A 26,316-nucleotide genomic window follows, 5' to 3' on the forward strand; every position below is an offset into this window, starting at 1 on the left:
GTATATCTTTACTGTTAAAATCAAATGTTTATATAAAAAGTACCTTAAGGGATTCAAGTTACTAAGTTGCTTTAGGTTGTTCAGAATAGATATATATGGACTAGCAAACTACATAATAAAAGGGAAATGATTCAAATATTTCCTTAACTCAAATCCACAGCTTTTAGGCATCTCAGGAAAATGTGTAATGTGTTAGCTGCCTCACCAAATGCATGATGGATAAAATGACTTATACTAACTAAAATAGATTTCCAGATGAGAACTCATGACAGGCTTTCAAAGTCTTGCAGCTTCATTACCTCTCAAGAGTGGCTAAAAAAGGACTGATATACTGCTGGACAAGAGAAGTATCCTGCACAAATTAACAGAAGTACTTCAAACCTCCCTCTTTTAAAAGCAAGTATTTAAGATTAGTAACTGAGGAAACATCACATCTTTATGGAAATTATGAGCTTATTTACCCCCCCAAAAGATTACTTTAAACAATTTTTATAGGAGACTATCTGATAATCCAATGTTGCCCAAATATTTATTTATCCTAATCCTGTATTAGACAGGAAAAGCCCTGATTTTGTTAAAAGTGTCTGGACCAAACATAATTTTTAATCTTGGATTTTCCCCCTTACCAGAGGCAGCCTCCTTGTGGAGTACTGAGAAGCCATTACCATGGCAACTCCACTGTGCTGTACCGTAGAAGTCATTTTATGGCAGTACAGTAGAAGCCATTTTAAGGCACAACAGACTGTATCTTAACAGAACACACACCCCGGGGGTGTTAGGAGTATCTTACCCCCACAGTATTTATTTACAGAGAGTAAGTCATCTGTGTACCAAGTTTGGTTGAGATTGCTCAAGGCATTCCAGAGTTTAGGTTGAACATACACACATACATAGCCATTTATATATATAGATTGCCAGGCTGAGCCTAAGGGAGAGGTAAAGCACGTCATTAGACTCGAGTCCCTTCATGCCCATAAGAGATCTAAGTCAAGCCCACCTTGAATTCCACTGATTTTTATCTACTGCCAATTTGCTTTGATTGTTAGTAGTTCAGATTCTTGTACAGAATGCTAGCATGCAATAAACCTGCATTGTTTAAACAGCCTTGGCTCCTGATTTCCTGCACTTCACAAATCTAAAATGATTCTTTCAAAGAAAATTATGCAGGGAATTTTTTTTTCAATCAGCAAATCTTAGGTAAGACATCCATTTTAAAATTAATGAATAGGACAAAATCTTGGTCTTCCTTCTAAGCAAAAACAGTACTGTATACAGAAAATTAAATACATAGAATTATTTTAAAAAACTATTCTTGGTAAATACCACCCTCTGGTGTTCAAATTGGCTAGGTCTTTATTTTCACAAAGGATAGTCTCCTGAGAGAAAAAGAATGCCTTTTCACAATGCCTTTTTAAAAATGCGTCTTTGTTGTGTTATGGTGAAATATGTGCTTTGCTGCATCTGTTTCAAATTCTTTATTTGTAATGTTGGCCAAGATTTATTATTTTTGACACACACAAGTCTGTATGTGCTGTCTGCACTTTTATGCCTGGTGACCCATGCAGAATACACAAGGAATTTCCTCCTGAACAAAAAAAGTCATCCTATAAAGATTTGAAGCATGTGGGAACAATATTCTTTTTCTGAATACTATATATTCAGTTTGAGGGGTTGAGATATTTGGATTATATCATACTTTGTAGCATTTTTGTTAGCAAGATAGCTTAATAAGGCTTCTTTGTATCATCTGTATTTCAAAAAATGACTTTTTCTGTCCTTTTGTTCTAATTTGTTATATATTTAAGATACTGTGGAACCTTAGTCCTTGTCAGTAATTTGTTCCAGAAGACAAGCCAAATATTAAAACCAATGGGTACAGGGAAAAACCATGTGATTTACCACGTGACCCACTATTTCAGCTGGAATTATTAGTGAATCACGAGATAGCAGTCATCAATCAATCAATCAGGCTGGAGCTGGAAGGGACCTTCGAGGTCTTCTAGTTCAATCTCCTGCTCAAGCAGGAGACCCTATACCATTTCAGACAAGTGTCCAGTCTTTTCTTAAAAACCTCCAGTGATGAAGCACCTACAACTTCTGAAGTCAAGATGTTCCACTAGTTAATTGTTCTCACGGTTAGGAAGTTTTCCTTAATTACAGGTTGCTTCTGTCTTTGATTAGTTTCCATCCATTGTTTCTTGTCCTGATCTCTGGTGTTTTGGAAAATAAGTTAACCCCCTACTCTTAGCAGTAGCCCCTCAAATATTGGAACACTGCTATTCCATCCCCCCCAGTCCTTCTTTTGAGAAAGTTCTTCCTTGCATGTTGACTACTGGGAGAAAAACAAGTGTCAGGACAATATTTTTGCTTCAAAATGTATCAAATACTGAGTTGTGAAACAGTTGAGTGCCGTGATATGACTGTGCTACATTTATTAAACATTAAATTGTATGCAAATATCTGTTAAGAGTTGAAATATGCTGATATGTTGAGAAGCACACACTGTATTTTCACATTAATTGGAATTAAATTGCAAAAGGAGCATGAATATGAGTAAAATTAACACAAGGAAGCAATATATCTATATCTTAAATAGATATTTAGCAGGAAAATAGTAACTTTAATATTGTCCACTTCTCTAATGAGACCCTAATGATGCTTACTCTAGAACCCTATCTTAAGCTAGAGGTTAAGAATAGATGATTTTTGCAACTTAATAATTATTTCAGAACTCATGATTCATATGTCCACTCCATACTATATGCCACTACAGCATCTACTATAATCGTAGCCCCCGTTTAACAACTAGAATTGGGACCAGAAACTTGATTGTTGAGCAAAGTGGTTGCAAAGTATTCTTCTGATCTTAAGAAGATCATAAATGCAAGGATTAGTCACAAGTTATTTATGCTATAGCTGCTATAGCTGCTATAACTGCAAACAGCTGCTAAATGAGACAGTTGCTGAACAAGGACTACCTATAGTTAATTATTTAAAATATGCACACCCTTCATGAAGGATCAGATGAGGATGGAAGAAATGATTTGCTGCACTGGTATATACTGGATCTGTGGAAAAATGGCATAGAACTTCTTGACTGTAACTTCTGCCAAATAACACTCTGAAAGCTGAAAAATAGTTTCTCTAGCACCTCCCCAGATCTGTGGCAATTACTGATAGGGCTGTTGACTCTCTTTTATTTTAGTACTTTATGCAATATTGAGTTAAGCCTCACAAAATAGAACAGCAACTAATCTGTAAATATTCAACATTTAGATCTTTGGGGGGTGAATTACTACTTTTGGATATATCTCAGTCTGGCCAGAAACCTTGAAATTGATTAGAGCACTTTACAGACTTTGTTCAATGACAGAGCAAGTAAGCACATATTAAACCAAATAATATTCAAGGTTATTGCTTCAAGCTACTTATTCTCGCTCCCATTCCTTAGTGTGTTTTAAAAACACATACAAAATCACAACATGATCAATATTTTATGATAATTTCTTCTTTTACAGTGTATTTAGCACAAATTAGAGCTTTGCCAAGCACACATTTAACCCAACAACTTGTTATGCCTGTGCAAATCCTTTGAGAGAAGTGCTACAGTATGCATAACCTTTCTTTTCAAATAGCTCAAGCAGACATTTTTTATCTTTTATCTCTCAATTTGTATGGCTGCTTCAGAAGTTGCTCCTCACTGCTGCCACACTTTGTGAAGTGCTGTTTTTGAAGGATTTACACAGCTCTAAGAAACACAGCCCAGAATGCTGATTATTTGGGAAATGGTTTGCTATTTTTCTCAACTGCTATTATTAATCTTTTAAAGAAATAGGCCCATTTCCCTATAATAAGCAAATTACACATTTATACATGGGCATATAAATTGAGATTAGACAATATATAGTTTCTAAAATAAATTCCCACATTACATCAAAGGCCAAAATGTTGTATTCCCAACAGGCATTATATGCAATTTCTGCATAAGTGCATAAGTTACTCCATATACACCTTGGTCATGCATAATACAAATTGTGGATTTCTCTGATTGAGTTTGATGCTCAGCAAAATTGGCTAGTTCCTTGGTATGCTCATGTCCTAAGGGGGAATAAGGCAAGTGTGAAAACAGTCAGAACAGAGGTAGAGAAAAACTAAGTACAAGTCTGAATTGGCATGACAATCATCCCAATTACAAGACATATTCTTTGGCAATTTTCCTCTCCTTGCTATCTCAGCCTATTAGATGTATTGACCACCAGGAGATACCCATTTTGTCCTATGTAAAACTTGTTAAGCATAGGCAGCCAGATGTTATTCCTGGGAATTGAACTTCGGGACCTTTGTGCTTCAGATGTTTATAAATAGTGCCTCCACTTTATGAGTTATCCAAATCCTAATAATGGGGGACACTCAGTGAGTTATATAGTATCTATTGGTATATACAGCTCACCTTTCCTTAAGTCCTCAGATGATATGTCATGCCCCTGTTAGAGGTACTAGTCCCAGGTAGAGATAGTCGTCTACTTACAACTATTACTTTAATCACCATTTAAAATTACAACAGCACAGAAAATTGTGACTTATGACTGTTGTATTATCCTCATGGTCACATAATCAAAATTCAGAGGTATGGCAACTGGAATGTATATATGACGATTATAATGTCCTGGAGTCATATGATACCTTTTGCGACTTTCTGACAAGCAAAGACAATTTATTTATTTTATTTTTATTTAATTTAATTAGTTAGTTAGTTTGTCACTCATGTACAAGATAACAGGAATAAAAATAAACATGAATAAGAACACAGGAAATGGGTACAAATAAATGAGGACAGTAGGACAGAGACATTAGGCACACTGGTGCGCTTATGCATACCCCTACTAACATCTTAGGAATGGGGTGAGGTAACAGTAGACAGTTTAAGGTTAAAGTAATGGTGTTTTAGAATGTAACAATGGAGACAGGTAGTGAATTCCAGGCATTGACCACTCTTGCTGAAATCATATTTTTTGCAATCGAGTTTGGAGCAGTTTACCTTGAGTTTGTATCTATTGTATGCTAGTCTATTATTGCAGTTGAAGCTGAAGTAGTCATTGACAGGTAGGACATTGTAGCAGATAATTTTGTGTACTATGCTTAGGTAGGTGGCGTAGTTCTAGGTTGTCCAAGCCCAACATTTCAAGCCTGGTGGCATAAGGTATTCTATTGTGAGCAGAGGAGTGGAGTACTCTTCTCATAAAATACCTCTGGACTTGCTCAATTGTGTTAATGTCCAATATACAGTGCAGATTCCAGACAGACAAGCTGTGTTCAAGAATTGGACTAGCAAAAGTTTTGTATGCCCTAGTTTGCAGTACAATATTGCCGGAGAAGAAGTTTCACAAGGTTAGGTTAACAATTCTTAATGCCTTTTTGGCAATACTGTTACAGTGAGCTCTGGCACTTAGATCATTTGATATGAGTACTCCAAGGTTCTTGACAGAGTGGGGGTCATCTATGAGGTCGTATAGACCTAGCTTGGTGTACTGATTTTTTTTGCCAATGTGTAAGACAGAGCATTTGTTGCTTGAGATTTGGAGTTGCCAATTGTTTGACCATTCAGACACATAGTCAAGATTGTTTTGAAGAGCAACAGCATTGTCGGTGGTGTTGAACAGCTTCACGTCATCAGCAAAGAGGACGCAGCTGCTTTTGAGATGATCGCAAAGATCATTTATGTAAAGCATAAAGACCATGGGTCCTAAGACGCTGCCTTGGGAGACACCGCTGTTAACTTCTGCAGGGTTTGATAGGGCTCTCCCTATTTTGACTATTTGTTGCCTGTTTGACAGGAACGCAACTATCCACTTAGGTAGGGATCAGTAAATGCCGTAATATTTTAGTTTTAACAGTAGTTTGTTGTATACCACTGAATCAAAGGCTTTGCAGAAGTCTATGTAAACTGCATCTACTGCTTTTCCCTGGTCGAGATGTATAGTCCATATGTTTTTGCAGTGTAGGTGTTGCAGATTACAGGACAATTTTTTTCTGAAACAAGACTGCTTGTTAGAGAGTAGGTTGTTTGTCTCTAAGTGGTGGGTAATGGATTGGTTAATGATTGATTCCATGACTTTGCAGGTGACACAACATGGTGAGATTGGTCTGTAATTTTCAACAAGGCTGGGGTCTCCTTTTTTGAAGATAGGGATGAACATGGCTAAAGACCATAGATTGGGCATGGAGCTGGTTCTGAAAGATACCTCATAGATTATGCTTAGAGGTTCTGCTTTGGCAGTGGAAAGCTTTCTTTAAGAAGTAGGCACATAATCCATCAGGGCCAATAGATAGAGATGGTTTTAGGGAAAGTCAGATTCACTTAGCAACCCTGTTACTATCTTAACAACTGCAATGATTCAGTTAACAACTGTGGCAAGAAAAGTCATAAAATGGTACAAAACTCACTTAACTGTCTTATTAGCAACAGAAATTTTGGGTTCAATTGTGGTCATACTGTACATCCAAGAGTACCTGTAGAATGAAACAGATCGTGTAATGCTCGTCTCCTGGTGGTTAGTGTAATGAAAAGCAACAGACAGGATTTGCATTGGGTAAAAGTGAAGTTCTCTCACCCCCAAGATGGATGGTGATGGTGATAATGGAAGCCTTATAAAATTCCATACACGGAGGCATGACAAGCATGCAACACCATGAAAAGATGCAGCTTTTCTGAAGAAAGCCTACAACAGCTATTTTTCCCTGTCAAAGATGAGCATTATTCTCACATAAGTCTTAGAATTATTTCAGTTTCTATTTGCCTCTGAGACCTTGTATTTTCATAGAAGAGCATACATATATAGAGAGAGTGTCTGAGATCACCTTTGGGCTGTCATCACTTTGTTACCAACAGAACACAATGTTTTGTATTCCTTTCTGGGCGTGCACTACAAAATCTGCTATGCTGTGTGACTCATCCTCTCCATGTGAAACCTCAAATCCACAGAATCTTTGCCCATTTTAATTAAGCAACTTAAAGTTTCAGTATAAGGCCACAGATCAAATAGATCAAATCTATTCCTTCGAGGGATATAACACAAGGAATGAAATTACATTAAATAGTTATCCTTTAGAAGCTAATGTCAATATAATGTGACAATTATTGCTCTACTGAACATTCTGTGAGATCCAGAAAGCATGAAGAAATGCCCTTTTATTAAGTTTTCATTGTGAACTTTAGGAATTACATCCATAAGTAAAGACCTCTAGGGTGCCTTCCAACTCTGTTATTCTGTCATTCTGTCAAATCTAAATATTGGGAGTTTAACCTGGAACATTAAAAGCTCCAGACCTGACATAATTAGAATAAAAATGTATTTAGGAGGTATAACACTGCGTTGTTTTCAAGCAGGACAATATAAGGCTCTGCCTACATATATTTTGTGGCAAGGTAATAAAATACCTTGTACAAAAAGTACAGGTCTGTACCACAAAGATAACGCAAAAAAATCCTGCATGTATGTTACAAAAAAAGATGCAATGGTATTTTGACCATTTTTAGTTTGTTTGATAAGACACAATTCAAGCATTCTCCACAAACGTGGATTGAATCTCGCTGGACTGCCAAAAAGAAAAAAAAACTATTATTAAAATATAATTCTAATATATAAAACACCTACATTTTTCCACTTCTGTATAGTCTTAAAAGCCCTCCCAGTCTTAAAAGCTATAAATAATAACAAAGTTTACACAAAAAAGCACTACTTAGGTTCTGAATGTACTTAGTATGTATATGAACTGTCACTCCTCGTCAACTCCCTGTGACTCATAGCATCTTCTTAGGAAATCACTAATAGGCTCACAAGTAGACCACAGCCATACAGAGGTGCTATTTATGAGAACCTAAACTGTATCAACTTGACCCATCAGCAGTAGGAAAGGGCAAGATATGGCCCTTGAGACAACTCAGTCTTTGACTAGACAGCAAACTAGTGGTGATAGATTATGGGCACTGTAATCCAATAAATCTAGAGAATCATAGGGGATTACTATTTTTCAAGAGTTTAAAATGCAACAGTAATATGACTTTAGTCAACTCTACTGCTTACATACATCGTCTACCTACAAAACCTTTTTTTTTTAAACAAAATGTTTTATTGTTTTTACAAAAAAATTCCAGGAAAGCGGATAATGGGTGGAGTTACAAATTTTGACAGCTACATTATGCAGGAAATGGCACTCCCCCCAGTTCTCATAACTTTCACTTATTAATACATTATATAATTACTACTTAACAATATTTTAGCATATTTTTACCTTATATCTTCAAGTAATTTCAATCTATTTTATATCAAACAGAAAAAATTCCCTGTATTAGCAATTGCATTATTTTTCTAATTCACTTTTGTGATCTAAGTTTTCTCAGTGTTGCCTCTTCTCCCCCCACCAGCAAGGCTCCGGCACCTCCCGTGTCTTGTGTATCCCGTGTGGTGTCATCGGTTTTATCTAGGAGGATTTTGTTTTTTTTCCATGAAGGCCTCGGCCTCCATAGTTGTATTAATTCTAACTCTGGTGTCCTCCCAGAATATCAACATACCTTCTGGCAGAAGCCACCAAAACCAAACCCCTTTCTGATATAATTTCTTCGCTAAAAGCGAATATTTTTTTTCTTTTATCTCTAACTTTCTTTGGGATTTGTTTCAGGATGACTATCTCTCTATCCTTGTATTTTAACACTTGCACCCTTTGTGCACTCAGAATCTCATCTCTTGTAATCTTTCTAAGAAATTTAATGTGAACCTCCCTTGGAACATTGTGTGTTCTAGCGTAAGCTGAGTTGACTCTATAGACCAGGTCAATATCCCATCCCAACTGTTGTCTGTCTTTTTTAATATATTCAGCCAATAGCTTTGTCATAATTTCCCTCAAATCTTCATCATCAGCCTCAATTACATTTTGAAATCTAAGAAAAAAAGACATCCTTTCAAACTCCATTTTTATCTGATAGTTCTCAAGTTCTTGGTTTCCTCTCTGGACCTCCCTTACCTCCCCCCTCATCTCGGCCGTCCCCTCCTCCAAAACTTCCAGTCTTTGCGTATTTTGAGCCGTTCGGTTCTGATTTTCTCTGAGCTGTTCGTTCATTTCTTTCAGTTGGTTCTTCAATTCCTCCTGCCCCTTTAAGATCTTTTGGAGCATCTGTTGGGTTAGGTCCTCCTCCGGGGCCTTGGGCTGTAACAGAGATGTTAATGTCTGTTGCCCACTGGGGCTGGACGTTGAGGATGTAGGAGCAGAACCAGCAAAGCCTGGTTTCCCAGGTGGTGGTCTTTTCGGTGCCATTTTGATAGCAAAAGCTCAGAGATGTCTGTGTCCATACAGTAAGAAGGCAGCTGAAAAAGTGGATAGCCAAGAGAGATCACGAGGCAGGCAGTCCAGGCAAATAAAGACCTTTTCTATAGATCAAATCCAAACAATAAAATCCATTGATCCAAGTCCAGGATATAGTATATCAAGAGATATCTCTGGGTGTCACGGAGACAAAGACAAAATGCCAGCAGGTTTATGGGTGGAGTCAAATTTCAGAGTGCATAAAGACAGCGGAAGTGTGCCATCTTGCCTTGCCAGCACAGGGATCAGAAGGCAACAAACCAAAAGTTTTCAAAGTTTTCAAAAAAGTCAGATCATCACCTCATTTTCACAATTGCAACAAAGTATTCATCTGTTGCTTGCTATGAGAGTGATTTCATTCCAGAGCTCTCCCCCCTCCTCCTCCTCCTCCGTGGGTAGAGAGCAGTTCAAAGCCGCTTTTCCAAGAGGGGGGAAATCCCCCTCCCTCCAATCACACTTCCCAAGAACAGATTGAACGCTTTAAAAAGCTGGCAGTCTTTTTTTTTAACAGTCAAAAAGGGGAACGGGGAGAGTTTCCATCTCACCACATTTCAGCTGCAGCCTTCCAATTGTCGAATTCTCCCAGCTGTCTCGAAGCGAAAGGGCGCAGGAGCTCCTCCCCTTTTGCCTCCTGGTGCCTATGGCAATGCAGGGAGCCCCCCCCCCACGGCCGCCGCCGCCGCAGGGGACCCCCAGCTAGCCGCCCCCTCGGCAGGGGCCCCTAAAAGGCTCCCTGTGCCCCCCCGATCAGGGGGGAGCCCACCGAGAACGCGCAGGGTGAGCGGAATACGCCCGACGCTCCCCACAACCGGAACCGGCGTCTACCCACAAATCTGATTCCATTCCCACATATTCTCAAAATAATTTCAATCAGAAGAAAATAATAAAGGCATACTAGGAACATTGGCTGGTCCAAATAGTTACTTATAAGATTATGCAAAAAGAAAATTGTTCTTTCATTAAATCATTAGTACTTCCTGGAGTTAGAAGTTATTCTTCTCACCAGTCTGTTTAGGGTTTATGTTCAAAAATATTCCAAACAATTCAAACAGCCCAGCAAACTAGCACAAGGCTTAATTATCTCTGCAATTCTTCTTCTCTAAAAGCCCAGATGCATAACAGATGCTTCAGTGCATTACATTTCATATGTCTGGGGCTGACTGAACCAATACACAATCTTGCTTAATACCCATGACAAATAATAGAATTTGCCTCTAATAATTCAAATAATTGCAGAGAAACCACCTCAGGAATTCTTTTGAATTAATCTTCCTTCACACCTGCTTCTTCAATATAAGCTTCTCTCTTATAGAACATCCTAGTAATGCCCTCTTAATTATCTGCTCTCCAAGGTTACTGAGATAGCATTCAGGCAGCTGGCACAGTTTTCTCTTTCACAATTGTGATGCTCACAAGATGGAAAATTGTATTTGTCTGTGACTGAAACAATGTGTCAAGATGGCATCTGATCCATCTTGTTGCTCTTTGTTAGGATGGTTAGCTTGGGTTTCTCTGGGTTTAATTCAGAGTTGTAAATATCATATTGAAATAAAGAGCAGCTGGTACAATTTTTGAATTTTGTGAAAAAACTAAAGCTCTTTTAAATGTTCTTCTATGTGAGGTCATCTAACTAATTGGTAGAGATAGGAAGACATTCAAAAAAGTTACATCTACTCCACAAAATGGCACTATACTATTCTCATTTATTATTTGTACATAGGAAATCATGACCAAATTAACTGCAATTGTATAACTGATGCTTAAGCAGGGTTATGTAAGGGTAACTGTTATTATGCTGCATTACTTCTGTATGGCAAAAAAATAATAAATATATGAGATGAATATACATTTATGTATTTTTATATTAAGATGTTCACAGGAAGATGCATGCTTGGAAAGAGACAAATTTGCCTTTGATAGAATTATGACAAAAATTCACTTCTGTGGATTATCTAAACCAGTGTTTCCCCATCTCCCATCAGAATTCCCCATCAATTTTAAGATGTGTAGACTTCAATTCTTGGAATGCAGGGTATTGAATGGTGGCTGAAGAATTCTGGAAGTTGAAGTCCACACATCTTAAAGGTGCTGAAGGTGTTGAAAAACACTGAAGAAAACAACATTTTAAAAAGGATGATATATTAAGCAGACTGATACTGACAAGGCATATCACTGCTTGTAGTTAAAATATACAATATGTGCTTCAGAATCTCATAATCTTTTGAGTAGGTTACTAACAGAACAAACAAAAATAGATTGACAAAGTACAGAAATAACCATATTTTGCTGTGTTTTTTGCTGATTCAAATTAATTTTCAATTCCAGTTTTTTCTGTTCCAAATTAGATTTTATGACATGAACTAAACATAATTATTATTCCTAATCTTCAATCCATGATCAGAAGGATACAAAGACGATATTAGCAGACAAAATATGATTAACAAGTTTTGAAATAATAGATGATACATGAATCTTTCAGCTTTTTCTCATCTGTATTGAAAATCTGTACAAAATTCAAAGCGCTATAGAACTTTCTACAACACTGGAGTTGCTAAAGAGAGCAAAAACTATCTATAAGAACGTAGAGAGAATTCTGGGAGTTGAAGTCCAAACAACTTGACACAGTTGCCCAGCTTGAGAGACAGTGATCTATAGTTAGATCAAGTTTGTATAGTCTTACATTCACTCCTAAATCGGATACTAACTTGTACAAAGGACTCACTGATAAAAGTACTAGATATATTTTTATTCCATAGTTGCCCTAAGGGTTAACAAAACTTTGCCTTGCATACATGACCCTCGCAATGGGATAACCAAGTTACTATTCTAGTTCAATCAACAGAAATAAGAATAGTAAGCAAGAGGAAAATTAAATTTATGTGGCTATCTCAGAGGAAGTGAGTGTAAAATAATCAAATAAAAATGATGCGTATTTGCAACAACGCTCCATGTCTGTGTATACTTGCAAACAATCCTTGCTTCTATTATCTTCATACACCATTTAATATATCATTTTTGTTCTGTAAAACATCTCACAATTAGCCCGAACTCTATCAAAACACAACTTTCTTAGTTTTTGTTCTTCATCTCAGCCTATTTATTCTTCCTTCTTCATTTGTTTGGGATATAGTCCTTATTCATTTTATGTGACCAAACAAGTTCAATATACAGTCTTGATTCTTATTAATCACTTTTGTTTTTGAACCACATTTATTTATCACTCATTTATATTTCCTTTCCATGTCATTGTTTTAATACCCATCCCAAAAAGAAAGAAAGGGAAACAATAAAAATTAAAGGCACAAAACTAACCAGGGGAAAAATCAAATAAAAACATACTATCTGTGATAAGTAATTCAGCATAATTTTTAAACACTTTGAAAAATAATCCTTTTTATGTGTATCTGTTATTCAATAAATCTATAAATTTTATAATGCCTTGGTAAGATCACACTTGGTATATTGCATCCAGTTTTGGTTACCACAATATAAAAAATAAGTTGAGATTTTAGAAAGAGTGCAGAGAAGAGCAACAAAGAGGACTGGAGGCTAAAACATATAAAGAATGGTTTCAGGAATTGGGTATCTCTAGTTTAATGAAAAGAAGGACTAGGGGTAATATGATAGCAGTGTTTCAATATCTAAGGAGAGGGGGGTCAACCTATTCTCCAAAGCACCTGGGGGCAGGACAAGAAGCAATGGGTGGAAACTAATCAAGGAGAGGACCAATCTAGAATTGAGGAGAAATTTCCTGACAGTTACAACAATTGTGGATGCTCTAACACTGGAGGTTTTTAAGAAGAGATTGGACAATAATTTGTCTGAAATGGTATAGGGTTTCCTGTTTGAGCAGGGGGGGTGGACTAGAAGACCTCCAAGGTTCTTTCCAACTCTGTTATTATTTCTGTTAATAAGTCTGATAGTAAAAGCTCCTCAACACACAGTCACATCTTAAACCATATTGATATTTGTATTCATTTACAATAAATAAATATTTATTTAGGAGCGGAAGGGAGGAGGAGGGGGAGGATATCGTTCCAATACAGGGCTCTTTGATTCCAACGGTCGTAGGGAGGGGCAGATACGAGGACAGATCAAGAACTCGCAGTCAGTTGGGAGACCGTGGGTGTTGGTCACACCCGGTCACTTGTACCAACCCCCGCGTTCTAGGTGGTCAGGAGCTGCAGACCCAGGGCCTGAGGCTGTTTTTATGCAATGCGAGGTCCGTTGTTAATAAGGCCCCCCTCATTTACGATCTAATTTTGGAGGGGGAGCCGGACCTCGCGGGAATAACGGAGACCTGGTTGGGCCACGAGGGAGGTTTACCCCTCGTGGAAATGTGCCCACCAGGCTACCGAGCATTTCATCAGCCCCGGGCCCAGAAAAGGGGCGGTGGGGTAGCAGCGATTATTCGGGAGGATTTAGAGCCGAGGGAGTCCACTGTGCCACAGACGTCCGGGTGTGAGTCCCTTGTCGAGAAATGGGGCCCTGGGAGACAGCTGGGCCTGCTGATAGTATACCTGGCTCCTCGCTATACATCAGCGGCCCTGCCTGAACTCCTCGAGCTGATCGCATCGGTGGCGGTTGAGACCCCCAAACTTTTAGTGATGGGGGATTTTAACCTGCCATCGGTGGGAGAAGCATCCGAGGGAGTTCGGGAGTTCATGGCTTCCATGACAGCCATGGACTTGACTCAATTGATTCAGGGCCCGACACACGAGGGAGGCCACACCTTGGACCTTGTTTTTGTCTCTGGCCAGTGGTTGAGTGATCTGGGAGGAGGGAATTTAACCATCACTCCCCTGTCATGGTCAGATCACTCACTCCTCCGACTTGACTTCCCTGGTGCTACCCCCGCTGCGGGGAGGCGGAACCGGAAAACACTAGATGGTTCCGCCCCAGGCGCCTGATGGAACCAGATAGGTTCCAGATGGAGCTTGGGCCACCTCCTGTAGCCCTGACCCGCCCCCGGGTAGAGGACCTGGTGGTTGCGTGGAATAATGCGACTACCGGGGCCTTGAACCGGGTGGCGCCTTTGCGGCCTCTCCGGCGGCAACGATCCACCCTGGCCCCTTGGTTTACCGAGGAGCTAAGGGTGATGAAGCGCCGCAAGAGATGCCTAGAGAGTCGTTGGAGATCCTCTCGTTCCGAATTTGACCGAACACAGGTACGAACCCATTTAAGGACGTACCTTGTGGCATTGAGAGCGGCCAAACGTCAATATTGTGCCGCTCTCATTGCATCCGCAGAGAACCGCCCTGCCGCCCTGTTTCGGGTGTCCCGCTCCCTCCTGTTTCAGAGGCTGCGGGAGGCCCCTTTACAGGGTAGGGCAGAGGAATTTGGGAAATATCTGCAGGATAAAATCGCTCAAATCCGGAAGGATTGGGTCCCTTTCAGTGGTCTAGTGGAGACGTCCGCGGCGAGTCTTGAGAGACCAGTCTGGGAGGAGTTTGACTTGGTTGCCATCGAGGATTTGGACAGAATGCGTGGACGACTGCGACCTACCACATGTTTACTGGACCCGTGCCCCTCCTGGCTTGTCCTGGCATCCTGGGAGGTTACACGTGACTGGCTCCTGGGCCTAGTGAACGCTTCGTTGGGTGAGGGGTCTCTTCCGACCGCCTTGAAAGAGGCGGTGGTGAGACCCTTGCTCAAGAAGCCTTCCCTGGACCCTACGGAGCTGGCCAATTATCGTCCTGTCTCCAACCTTCCCTTTTTGGCGAAGGTTGTAGAGAGTGTGGTGGCTTATCAGTTTCCACGACATCTGGAGGAAAATGATTATCTAGACCCGCGCCAGTCCGGCTTTCGCCCCGGGCACAGCACGGAGACGGCCTTGGTCGCGTTGGTGGATGATCTCTGGAGGGCCAGAGATAGGGGTTGTTCCTCTATCCTGGTCCTATTAGACCTCTCGGCGGCTTTTGATACCATCGACCATGGTATCCTGTTGCACCGACTGGCGGGGTTAGGGGTTCGGGGCACCGTTTTGCAGTGGTTCGGCTCCTACCTTTCCAGCCGGACGCAACGTGTGTTGGCAGGGGAGCAGAGGTCGACCCTAAGCCCCCTTACTTGTGGGGTGCCACAGGGATCGGTCCACTCGCCACTCCTGTTCAACACATATATGAAGCCGCTGGGTGAGATCATTCGTGGTTTCGGGGTGGGATATCATCTGTACGCTGATGATACTCAGCTGTACATTTCCACCCCGAACCACCCCAACGAGGCCGTCGAAGTGATGTCCCAGTGTGTGGAAGCCGTACGGGTCTGGATGGATGACAACCGACTCAAGCTCAACCCCTCCAAGACGGAGTGGCTGTGGGTTCCGGCCCCCCGGTTCAACCAGTTAATTCCATCTCTGGCCATCGGGGGCGTACAACTTGCCCCCGTGGAGCGGGCGCGCAATTTGGGCGTCCTCCTGGATGCCCGGCTGTCCATGGATGACCATGTGACAGCCGTGGCAAGGGGGGCATTCCACCAGGTTCGCCTGGTGCACCAATTGCGCCCCCTATTGGATCGGGACGCCTTACGCACAGTCACTCATGCGCTGGTGACGTCTCGCCTGGACTACTGCAACGCTCTCTACATGGGGCTTCCCTTGAAATGCACTCGGAGACTACAGATGGTCCAGAATGCGGCCACGCGGGTGATTATGGGGAGTACAAGGTACTCCCATGTGACACCTCTCCTGTGCGAGCTGCACTGGCTTCCTGTGGTCTATCGGGTGCGTTTCAAGGTTTTGATAACGATCTTTAAAGCGCTCCATGGCACAGGACCTAGCTACTTGCGGGATCGTATCCTGCCCCATACATCCCTGCGACCAATTCGCTCGCACAGAAAGGGACTTCTCCAGGTGCCGTCCACCAGACAGTGTCGGGGGGTGGCGCCTAGGAGTAGAGCCTTCTCTGTGGCAGGCCCAGCCCTGTGGAATGACCTCCCCCCGGATATTAGGACTACCTCTGACCTCCGCTCCTTCCGTGCAAAGCTCAAGACCCACCTTTTCCAAGTAGCTGGCCTGGCTCAACTATAGTTTGATCATATCACTCCTGACGGGTTTTTAATCTTGTAATTTTACTTAGGGGATTTTAAATTACGATCGTAATTTTGTTTCCATTTATCTGTCTACCTCCTCCACGTATACGTCTATATTTATGTGTATGTACTGTCTATACTTGTATTTATGTGTTTTTATTGTACGCCACCCCGAGTCCTTCGGGAGAGGGTGCGGCTAACAAATAAAATTTTATTATTATTTATTATTATTAAAATAAATAAAAAATTATTATCCTTAGCCACTTGTTAATATGATATATTCCAGACTTTTTATATAACTAATAAATAATATTCATGTTAGTCATACTGTTTACTTAAAAAAGAACTTCCAGTTGGCAATGGAATTAGTTGAATTTGCAATGACAGTTTTCTTGCTGGTTAAAGAGGTATATCCTCTTTTTGTCATAGCTCTATCAGCAAGCAGAAAACTGATTTTATCTTTAATTCATAGTGTTTTATAGTGATAAATTATTGGGCAAAAGTTGAGACTGCAAAGAGAATGAGGCACTCCTGTCTTCTTCTACAGGGAGCTTCTCAAGGGAGCTAAGACAGCTGAGCTAAATCACAAGCAAAAGTAACCCGGAAGCAGTGGTGGGTTCCTGCTGGATCGCACCGGATCGCGCGCGCTCCCTTTCAGCGCTCCACCTGGCTTGCGCGCTCCCTTTCAGCGCTCCACCTGGCTCTCGCGCTCCCTTCCGGCGCTGAAACCGGAAGTACAGTCTTGCCCCGCCCCTGGCGAAGCAACGACGCCTGCCTGCGCTCCACCAGCTCGGCTGGGAACGGAGATGTTTCCTCAGCGGAGCGGAGCGCCTGAAAAGACTTTTCAGGCGCTCCGCTCCGCTGAGGAAACATCTCCATTCCCAGCCGAGCTGGTGGAGCGCAGACAGGCGTCGTTGCTTCGCCAGGGCCGGGCAAAACTGTACTTCCGGTTTCAGCGCCGGAAGGGAGCGCGAGAGCCAGGTGGAGCGCTGAAAGGGAGCGCGCAAGCCAGGTGGAGCGCTGAAAGGGAGCGCGCAAGCCAGGTGGAGCGCTGAAAGGGAGCGCGCAAGCCAGGTGGAGCGCTGAAAGGGAGCGCGCGCGATCCGGTGCGATCCGGGAGGAACCCACCACTGCCCGGAAGTTGGATAGTGTTTATCACTTTAAAAGCTCTTCTTCATGATTTACAGAATTTTGGAATGAATCAATTAATGTGAATAAAAACTTTCATGAATTGTGTAAATCGGGGCATGTTGGAGCTGAAGCAGATATTTTATGTTTTAAATTAGAAAAAGGCAATGTTAAAATCTGAATCATTGATTTGTAAAAACATGAATTACTCCACTTTAAAATAAACAACATGCCATGGATGTTGAAGCAATGTTGAAATCAAATAAAGATGTTCACTATGAAGGATATATTATATAGAAATAATTTATGATTTTTAGTTGGTAGCAATAATGTTCTAGAAACATTAATGGGGGGTGGTTATATTGTAGCTGGAATACAACTTGAAATTGAATCAAATTGTATGGATTTTCATTTCTACTCAATACAAAATTGCAATCCAATTGTTGAGAATTTTTTACAAGCTAGAGGATAGGATTTTTCTTGAATTTATCTCAGTGGCATGGATTTTTATAATGGAATACAAAGAATATATATTTTTTCAGATTTGCCTTATCTTCACTAGCTGTTCAGAAGCTAGTGCAGAGGTTCAGGGAATTCTATCGTTTGTTTGGCAACCATATAAGTGAAGGGTTTTCTTTCTATCATTTTATTTATCCCTGGGTGGATAAGGTTTGTTTGTTAATTTAAAGACCACTGAGGAATTTATTGTTCTGAGGTCATCCCTCCCTCCCTTCCTTCCTTCTTTCTTTCTCTTCCTTCCTTTTTCTTTCTTTTTTCGCTTCTTCTTTCTTTCTTTCTTTCTTTCTTTCTTTCTTTCTTTCTTTCTTCCTTTCTTTCTTTCTTTCCAACCACTCAGTCATTCATTCTTTTGATTTTTATGGGTATTTGACCCACACTGAGCCACTGTGATTTGAAGGCCAGCAAAGATTTTGATGAGGTAAGCTATCATCTAATTTTCTTTTTCAATGTTGGTATTAAATGTTGATAGCAACCATTTCATATAGACTATAGGTCTAATATAGACCAGCGATGGCGAACCTTTTTTGGCTCGCGTGCCACAAGTGGGGGGAGCGCAGGGGGGGGTCGTGTGCAGGCGTGCCGCTCCCATAATACAATGTGCGACCCCCCCAGTGCGAATGCACGCACAACGCGCGCCTCCCCATTTTTACATGCTTTTTTCGCCCTCCCCAGGCTCCAGAGGCCCTCCGGAGGCTTCAGGGACCCCCCGGAGGCTTCACTGAAGCCTTCGGAGTGCTTAAAACGACCCTCGGAAGTCCGGTTTGCTCAGAGGGTCGTTTTAAGCGTTCCGAAGGCTTCAGGGACCGTCCGGAGGCTTCCCTGATGCCTTCGGAGTGCTTAAAACCACCCTCCGAGCAAACCGGAAGTGACTTCCAGTTTGCTTGGAGGGTGGTTTTAAGCACTCCGAAGGCGTCAGGGAAGCCTCCGGACAGTCCCTGAAGCCTCCGGAGGGCCTCTGGGGGGGCGAGGGAGGCTCTTTTCGCCCTCCCCAGGCTCCTATAAAGCCTCTGGAGCCTGGGGAGGGCGAAAAATGGCTTTTAAAAAGGTGAACTCAGCTGGCTAGTGCACGCATGCACACTGGCCAGCTGACAGGTTCGCCATCACTGCCTTATAGCATTCTATGAGAGGCTGATGTGAGAGCTCCCACAATGGCTTCAGGGCTGACAGCTGATGTGTGATGTGCCGTTTGTAATCGTATTGGTGCTTCATTATTTCTCCACTCATTTGTTAGGACTACCTCAAACCAAAAGATTTACTTTAACAACTTTTAATAAAGTTAATTCTTTAATAATGGTGCTTGTTTTAACCTGTCAATTGATCTCTGACCACACAAAGTTCCTAGGATTGGAAGTGAGTTTAGCTGCCCTTATTTATCATTATCAGCACCATCTACACTATCATGCCTAGTTTATTTGCAAGAAAACTGCTTGGGTATAAGAGCTTCCTCTCATATGCAAATCAATGCTAAAGGAAGAACAAAGGCAAAACTTTTCCTCCCTCCGAAAATGTGAGTTTTACAGCAGAAAGTACTACATAGGCAATAAGCAAAAGTTATAGCAAGGCCTCAATGGGATCCAGATTCTGAATATAGAAAGTGTTAAATTAGATAATTTACCTTCTAATTCTACAGTTCTATGATTCTGCAATTTAACTGTCATCATATATCCATCAAATTAAACCCTAACACATAAATGTGCAATACTTCCAGTGGATAAGAATCAAAATTCAGGTAAGTCATATTTTGGTTTAATAAAAGATGTAAAACTTTATAAAGTTTCTAACCATAATTATCTGATCCACAAGCAAAATTAAAAGTAGCTCATTATATCTATGCAAAATATCTGGAAAAAGTATTAATAATAGCACTGTTAATGTCATCAGCCTTAAAAAAAAAACTTTTTTATAATTTATTTAATCAGAATTATTGTATATCTGCTTTATTACAGGTAGACCTTGACTTAATCACCCCAATTGGAGCCAAAATTTATGTTGGTAAGCAAGGTGATTAAGTGAATTGCACCTGATTTTATGACCCTTTTGCCACTGTTGTTAAGCAAATCACTGCAGTTAATTAATCATGTGGATGTTAAGTGAATCTGACTTCCTCCACTGAATTTTGTTTGGAAGCTGGTAGGAAAGGTCCCAGGTGGTGTCACATGACCTCAGGATATTGCAGTTGTACATACATGCTGGAGTGTCTAAATTTTGATTTTATGCCCATGGGGATGCTGCAACGGTTGTAAGTGCGAAGATAGGTTACAGGAAGTCCTCGAATTACAACAGTTCATTTAGTGACTGTTTGAAGTTAAAAAGGCACTGAAAAAAGTAACTTATGACCATTTTTCACACTTATGACCTTTGCAGTATCCCTTTGGTCACATGATTTACATTTGGCTGCTCGACAACTGGTTCATGTTTAAATCACTTGCAGTGTCCCGGGGTCATGTGATAATCTTTTGTGACCCTCTGACAAGCAAAGTCAATGGGGAATCCAGATTCACTTAACAAACGTGTCACTAACTTAACAACTGCAGCGGTTCACTTAACAAATGTAGGAAGATAAGTCATTAAATGGGGCAAAACTCATTTAACAAATTTCCCACTTAGCAACATAAATTTTGGGCTCAATTGTGGTTGTAAGTTGATAACCACCTATACAAGTGACTGTTTTCAGTGCCATTATAACTTTAAACAGTCGCTAACTGAATGGCTGTACATTGAGAATTGCGTGTATGAATTTCTGCTTATGTACACTTGACTAAGTGTTTTTTTCCCTCTTATACAGGAATATGGGTTTAAAAGAAAGCGACTTAACATTTTAAATTACAGGTATCTGTCTTCTTTCTTGACTTCCTCTTTCTCTTCATTCCATACGTACTATATGTATTTTTGTACTTTCATTCAGTAATTTATGTTCTGTACTATTTAGTTCTCTTACATTTTAACTTGTAATCTTGCACCTCCTATGGTTGTCTTCATGTGGAACCACAGAAACTGAATTCCATTGCTTTTGATCAGTCAAAATCTTTACATAATTTAAACACCAAAATAAAAACTGCCTGTTTCTAAATTTCTTACAGTTGCACTTAATTTTTCTCATTCTTCTCTATTTTAATGCTAATTAAAAATTAAAATCTAAAATATTGACTTACCATGTTGTGTCTTCCTCCATTCCTCTTTTGGCACAGTGGGTTATTACTTTAGGACTGTTTATACAGTTTGTGGATCTGCTTGCATTCATTCCTCTAAAAAAATAGAAGCCTCTGTTGAACATTTACAAAGGAAAAAAACCTGACATGCTACAAAAATGCAACCAGAAATGAAATGAGCACATTTTTTTACTGAAGTTTACTGATAAAAAGTATTATTATAACCACAATAAAGCTAGAAAACTATTTGGTAAGTATATGCATACTTAGCAGTTGGTTTGATATATTGTTTATAAAACCTGTCAAATACTTTTTAGGTGTTTCTTTATAAGTAAAATATTATAGATTGCTATGTGGCCTGGAAAAATACTGATGAGTTAAAATGATGTATGTTATTTATTTTATTTACTTCATTTCTATAGCCGCACATCCCAACAAATGAATCTTGGCATCCTATTGGATTAGCCTACAAGATCACGTACAGGTAATCTTCAACTTACAACCATTCATCTAGTGACTGTTCAAAGTTATAATGGCACTGAAAAAAGTGACTTATGACTGGTTCTCGCACTTACAACTGGCACGGCATCCCATGGTCATGGCATTGGTAACTGCCATGTATTTAGGACAGCTGAAGTCCCAGGATCATGTAATTGCCATTGGCAACTTTCTCAGCCAGCCTCCAACAAGCAAACTCAACAGGGGAAGCTAGATTCTCTTATCAACAGTGTGATTCTCTTGTAGGAAGTTATCACCCAGCCCTCTCCCAGAAAAATGAAATATCCTAGGAAATATTGATAAGGCAGAATATTATATTTCCCTGGATGTGAAAAGGAAGAAACATGTTTTAAACTGAGAATAGCTCTCTGTAGCTTCCTACCTCCACCCACTTTGTCAATGGGCCATTAAGAAGGCCAAGCCAGTCCCTTTGGTTGGGAATGAAGGCATGATAATATAAGCCTTTACTCAACTGACCACATGGCATCTGAGAACTCTGAGAATTCAACCAAATCTGGACTCAGCCTAGAGAGTTGCCCCTGCATGGGCCCATGTGAGTCTGACAACCAATCAGAATACATTTCTTACACAGGAACAGCAGAGAGGTGGGACTGAACAGGTTATAAAAAGCCTAGCAAGCCCCTCCATTGAATTGAATTGAATTGAATTGATTCAATGTATAGACCGCCCCCTCTCCCCGAAGGGACTCGGGGCGGTGTACAGACAGCAGCTAAAAACCATGTACAAAATAAATAATCTTAAATACCCCTAAAAACAGATTAAATGTTAGGCTGTACAATAATAAAAATTAAAAAGCTACCTAAAAAGCCTACCCCTAAAAATTTTAAATACAGGCTAGAAAGATTAAAGATTAAAGCTATGGTTAGGCCAGGCCAGCTAAGTGGAACAGGTGGGTCTTAAGTTTCTTGCGGAAGGAGCGGAGATCGGTGGTTATTCTGATGTCGGGGGGGAGGTCATTCCAGAGGGTCGGGTCCATCACAGAGAAGGCCCTACTTCTGGGCGTCGCCCGCTGGCACTGCCTAGTGGACGGCACCCGGAGGAGTCCCTCTCTGTGAGAGCGAATCGGCCACAGGGATGTATGGGGTAGGATGCGATCCCGCAGATACCTAGGTCCTGTGCCATGGAGCGCTTTAAAGATGATAGTCAACACCTTGAAACGCACCCGAAAAGCCACAGGTAGCCAGTACAGCCCGTGCAGGAGAGGTGTTACATGGGAGTACCTAGTACCTCCCATGATTGCCCACGCGGCCGCATTCTGGACCAGCTGTAGCCTTCGGGCGCATCTCAAGGGAAGCCCCATGTAGAGAGCATTGCAATAGTCCAGTCGGGACGTCACTAGCGCATGGGTGACTGTGTGAAGGGCGTCCCGGTCCAATAGGGGACGCAATTGGCGCACCAGGTGAACCTGGTGGAACGCCCCCCTTGCCACGGCTGTCACTTGGTCATCCATTGGCAGCCGGGCATCCAGGAGGATGCCCAAATTGCGTGCCCGCTCCACGGGGGCCAGTTGTTCGCACCCGATGGCCAGTGATGGAACCCACCGGTTGAACCGGGGCGCCGGTAACCACAGCCACTCCGTCTTGGAGGGGTTGAGCTTGAGTCTGTTACTTCCCACCCAGACCCGTACGGCCTCCAGGCACCGGGACATCACTTCGATGGCATCGTTGGGGTGGTTCGGGGTGGAGATGTACAGCTGAGTATCGTCAGTGTACAGATGGTACTCGACCCCAAAACCACGAATGATCTCACCCAGCGGCTTCATATATGTGTTGAACAGGAGAGGCGAGAGGACCGACCCCTGTAGCACCCCACAAGTGAGTGGCCTCAGGGTCAACCTCTGCTCCCCTGTCAGCACACATTGCGTTCGGCCGGAGAGGTAGGAGGAGAACCACCGCAAGACGGTGCCCCTCACCCCCAACCCCTCCAGACGACGCAATAGGATACCATGGTCGATGGTATCAAAAGCAGCCGAGAGGTCTAATAGGACCAAGATGGAGGAGCAACCCCCATTTCTGGCCCTCCATCGCCCCTTCTCTTCTTCCCCCCCAACATTGAAGCATGTGATCATCTTTTCTGTTCAGGACTCAGGCCATGTGGTCCTGTCCACCATTAAAACCATCTTTCCAAGCAGCCTCCATGTCCCCAGTGTCTTTTTCCCCACTTTGAGCCGAACCCAGAAGGACATTTATTTCATCACTCTTAATGACCATAGTGATTCTCTTAATGACTACAGCAAAAAAGCCATAAAACTGGACAGGATTCACTTAACATTACCTCATTCAGCAATGAATTTCCAGTCCCTGCCTGTAAATAAATGTAGAGAAGGTATAGATGCAAGTATTTTCAGAGTTTAATGCTGTATTGCTATTAATTTCCTGAGACACAAGTTTGAAACATGGCTAAATGGTTTAACTTAATGTGGGATTATGTTTTACAAATACAACAAATCCTCAGCTTTATAACCAATATAAATCATTGTTCTCAATATATGATTCTCAATATTGAGAATATTTGCAACAACTCTATTTATTTATATATTAAAAAATTTATAGCCACCCAGCTTTATGTGACATAAACCTAGGCAACTTACGAATATTATGGTGGGTTAGTTATTCAACAATACAATATTTCCTCAACTTCAGTATCCATCTCTGTATTAATTTTTTACTTATTCATGAAATGTATAGGCTGCCCCAGTCAATCACGATTCCTACCTTACAAAATAAAGCACAAAGCATGAAGATAACCTGGCGAGGGGGGAGAGATTCTGGAGAAACAATGCCAATTTTTAAAACACATGTATGTGTGTATATTATGTGTGTGTGTACATACATACAGACACACACACACACATGAAAGTACATCACACATTCTAAACCAAAGGCAGGGGAAAAATCAGGTCTTGAGGGCTTGTTTACATAAGGTCAGAATGGGACCACATGAATCTCAGGGGAAATGCAGGTCTAGAGGGCAAGTACTGTTTTAGCAAGTACTTGACTTAAGTAATTCAGACTGCAATCTGTCTCTGAGGTAAAAATATCAGAAGGCAGTTTTCCTACTTTTCTGACTGAATTAGCTGACCAGAAAGTAACTTTGCAAGCAATTTGCACATGCAGGTACTTTTCTGGATGTAACTAATCTAATCAGTGAAGGAAGCGGCTACAGTGTACTGCTTAATCTGTAAAAGAGGTACATAAACAAATAGGCTTATGTTCCCGGCACTGATAATAAAAGCAATTCTGGTTCCTAGCAGATTCACAAGCATCTGGCTTTGTTATTATGGCTACTTGAGCCAAAATGTTAGGATAAACATCAAAGAAAAAGTGCAAGATGCAGGCAAAATGTCAAAAGAGGACCAGCATATCTGATCACTTTTGGAATACAGTTGCATATATGGGTGGACTTCAATAGGATTTATTTCTAAGTGTAAATGGAACTTGATAATAAAACAATATAAATTCAATTAGCTGCCACAAAAACAACTCATGTTTGAATATTCTGATTTACTTCATTTGCCAGCAGCCTTTCATGCAATTGTAATTACAAAAGAAAAAGGAGAGACTGAAATAAGCATCTAGATTATGAGTATTAACTTTGGAAAATTTCAAATCCAAAAGGCAAATTTGAAGATGTATCTTTTACAATCATACTACCCCCCAAAACAATATATTAATTCTCATATGTTGTGGGATTATACCTAACAATTCCAATAGGGCAAAGGGAAACAGGGGTATTTGTTCCAGAAAACTGTCATGAAGCCTCTGAGCTCTGCCATATCACTGGTCTTTCCATGTGTAACATCCAATGTATTATAAAATCCAACATGCATCTGCATATCATCTTCACCACTGCAAATCTATTCTGCTTTCAGGCCAATGAGCATATGCTTGTGGGCTGCAGCATATAGAGATTTTTTTAGCATTGTCATAATTTGATGACAATTATAAAATGCATTGTTTTATCATAGAAAATAAAATACAAAACAGTAAAACAAACAAAACAAAACAAAACAGAAACATACCTTCCACCCTAACAACAACAAAAACTAGTGTACAAAAAGGATAAAATATGGTCAATTTTCTTTAGCTAATAGTCTCATGTTCAAACTACCCAACAGCTAATAATAATAATAAATAAATAAATTGGTGAACCAATGAATGCTCACTTTTATGGCTTCAAATGGTCAACTATGTACTGAATATACTGCTTCCGGAGGTTATCACGTATCATGAATTAAGAGCCCTTCCCTCTTCTCAAAAAGAGAAGCTAGTAAATTTCTAGCATCCCCATATAGAATCCATATTTCTGTTCACATGTGATTGTAAATATCAGACTGATGCTTTGCAAAATATTTCTCTCAATAGGCTTCTATGCAGCAATTGTAGGAGAAATTGACTTTCTCCTGCAGGAGAAATTGTTAACTATTAACTGAGAAGCTTCAAAAGCCTTCTGGTTTTCTGCCAGATTAGTGTTACAAAAAGCATTTTAGCAATCCCTCCAAGGGTGTTACGCAGCAGCAAATCCTGTGAGAGTACCATGCCAGCAGAACTGTATCTGCTGGTTTTTTCCCCTTAGTTGGGTAGCATAAATGCTACAAAGGAACTATGAAAAATGG

General features: G+C 40.9%; 1 protein-coding gene across 2 annotated transcripts in view; it reads right to left on the reverse strand.

Annotated features, from left to right (window-relative positions):
* ARHGEF3 (Rho guanine nucleotide exchange factor 3) overlaps positions 1 to 26,316 on the reverse strand; it is a 148,898-nt gene that overhangs the window by 107,540 nt on the left and 15,042 nt on the right. The window contains exon 2 of one of the 2 annotated variants that reach the window (XM_081939871.1): positions 21,186 to 21,278. The exons of the other annotated variant lie outside the window; for it this stretch is intronic. Within the exon in view, the coding sequence (XP_081795997.1) occupies positions 21,186 to 21,278 (93 nt within the window). The remainder of the gene's footprint in view (positions 1 to 21,185; positions 21,279 to 26,316) is intronic. 2 annotated transcript variants of the gene reach the window in all.

The sequence above is a fragment of the Natrix helvetica genome, assembly GCF_964273705.1.
Source record: "Natrix helvetica genome assembly, chromosome: 1".
NCBI lineage: Eukaryota > Metazoa > Chordata > Lepidosauria > Squamata > Natricidae > Natrix > Natrix helvetica.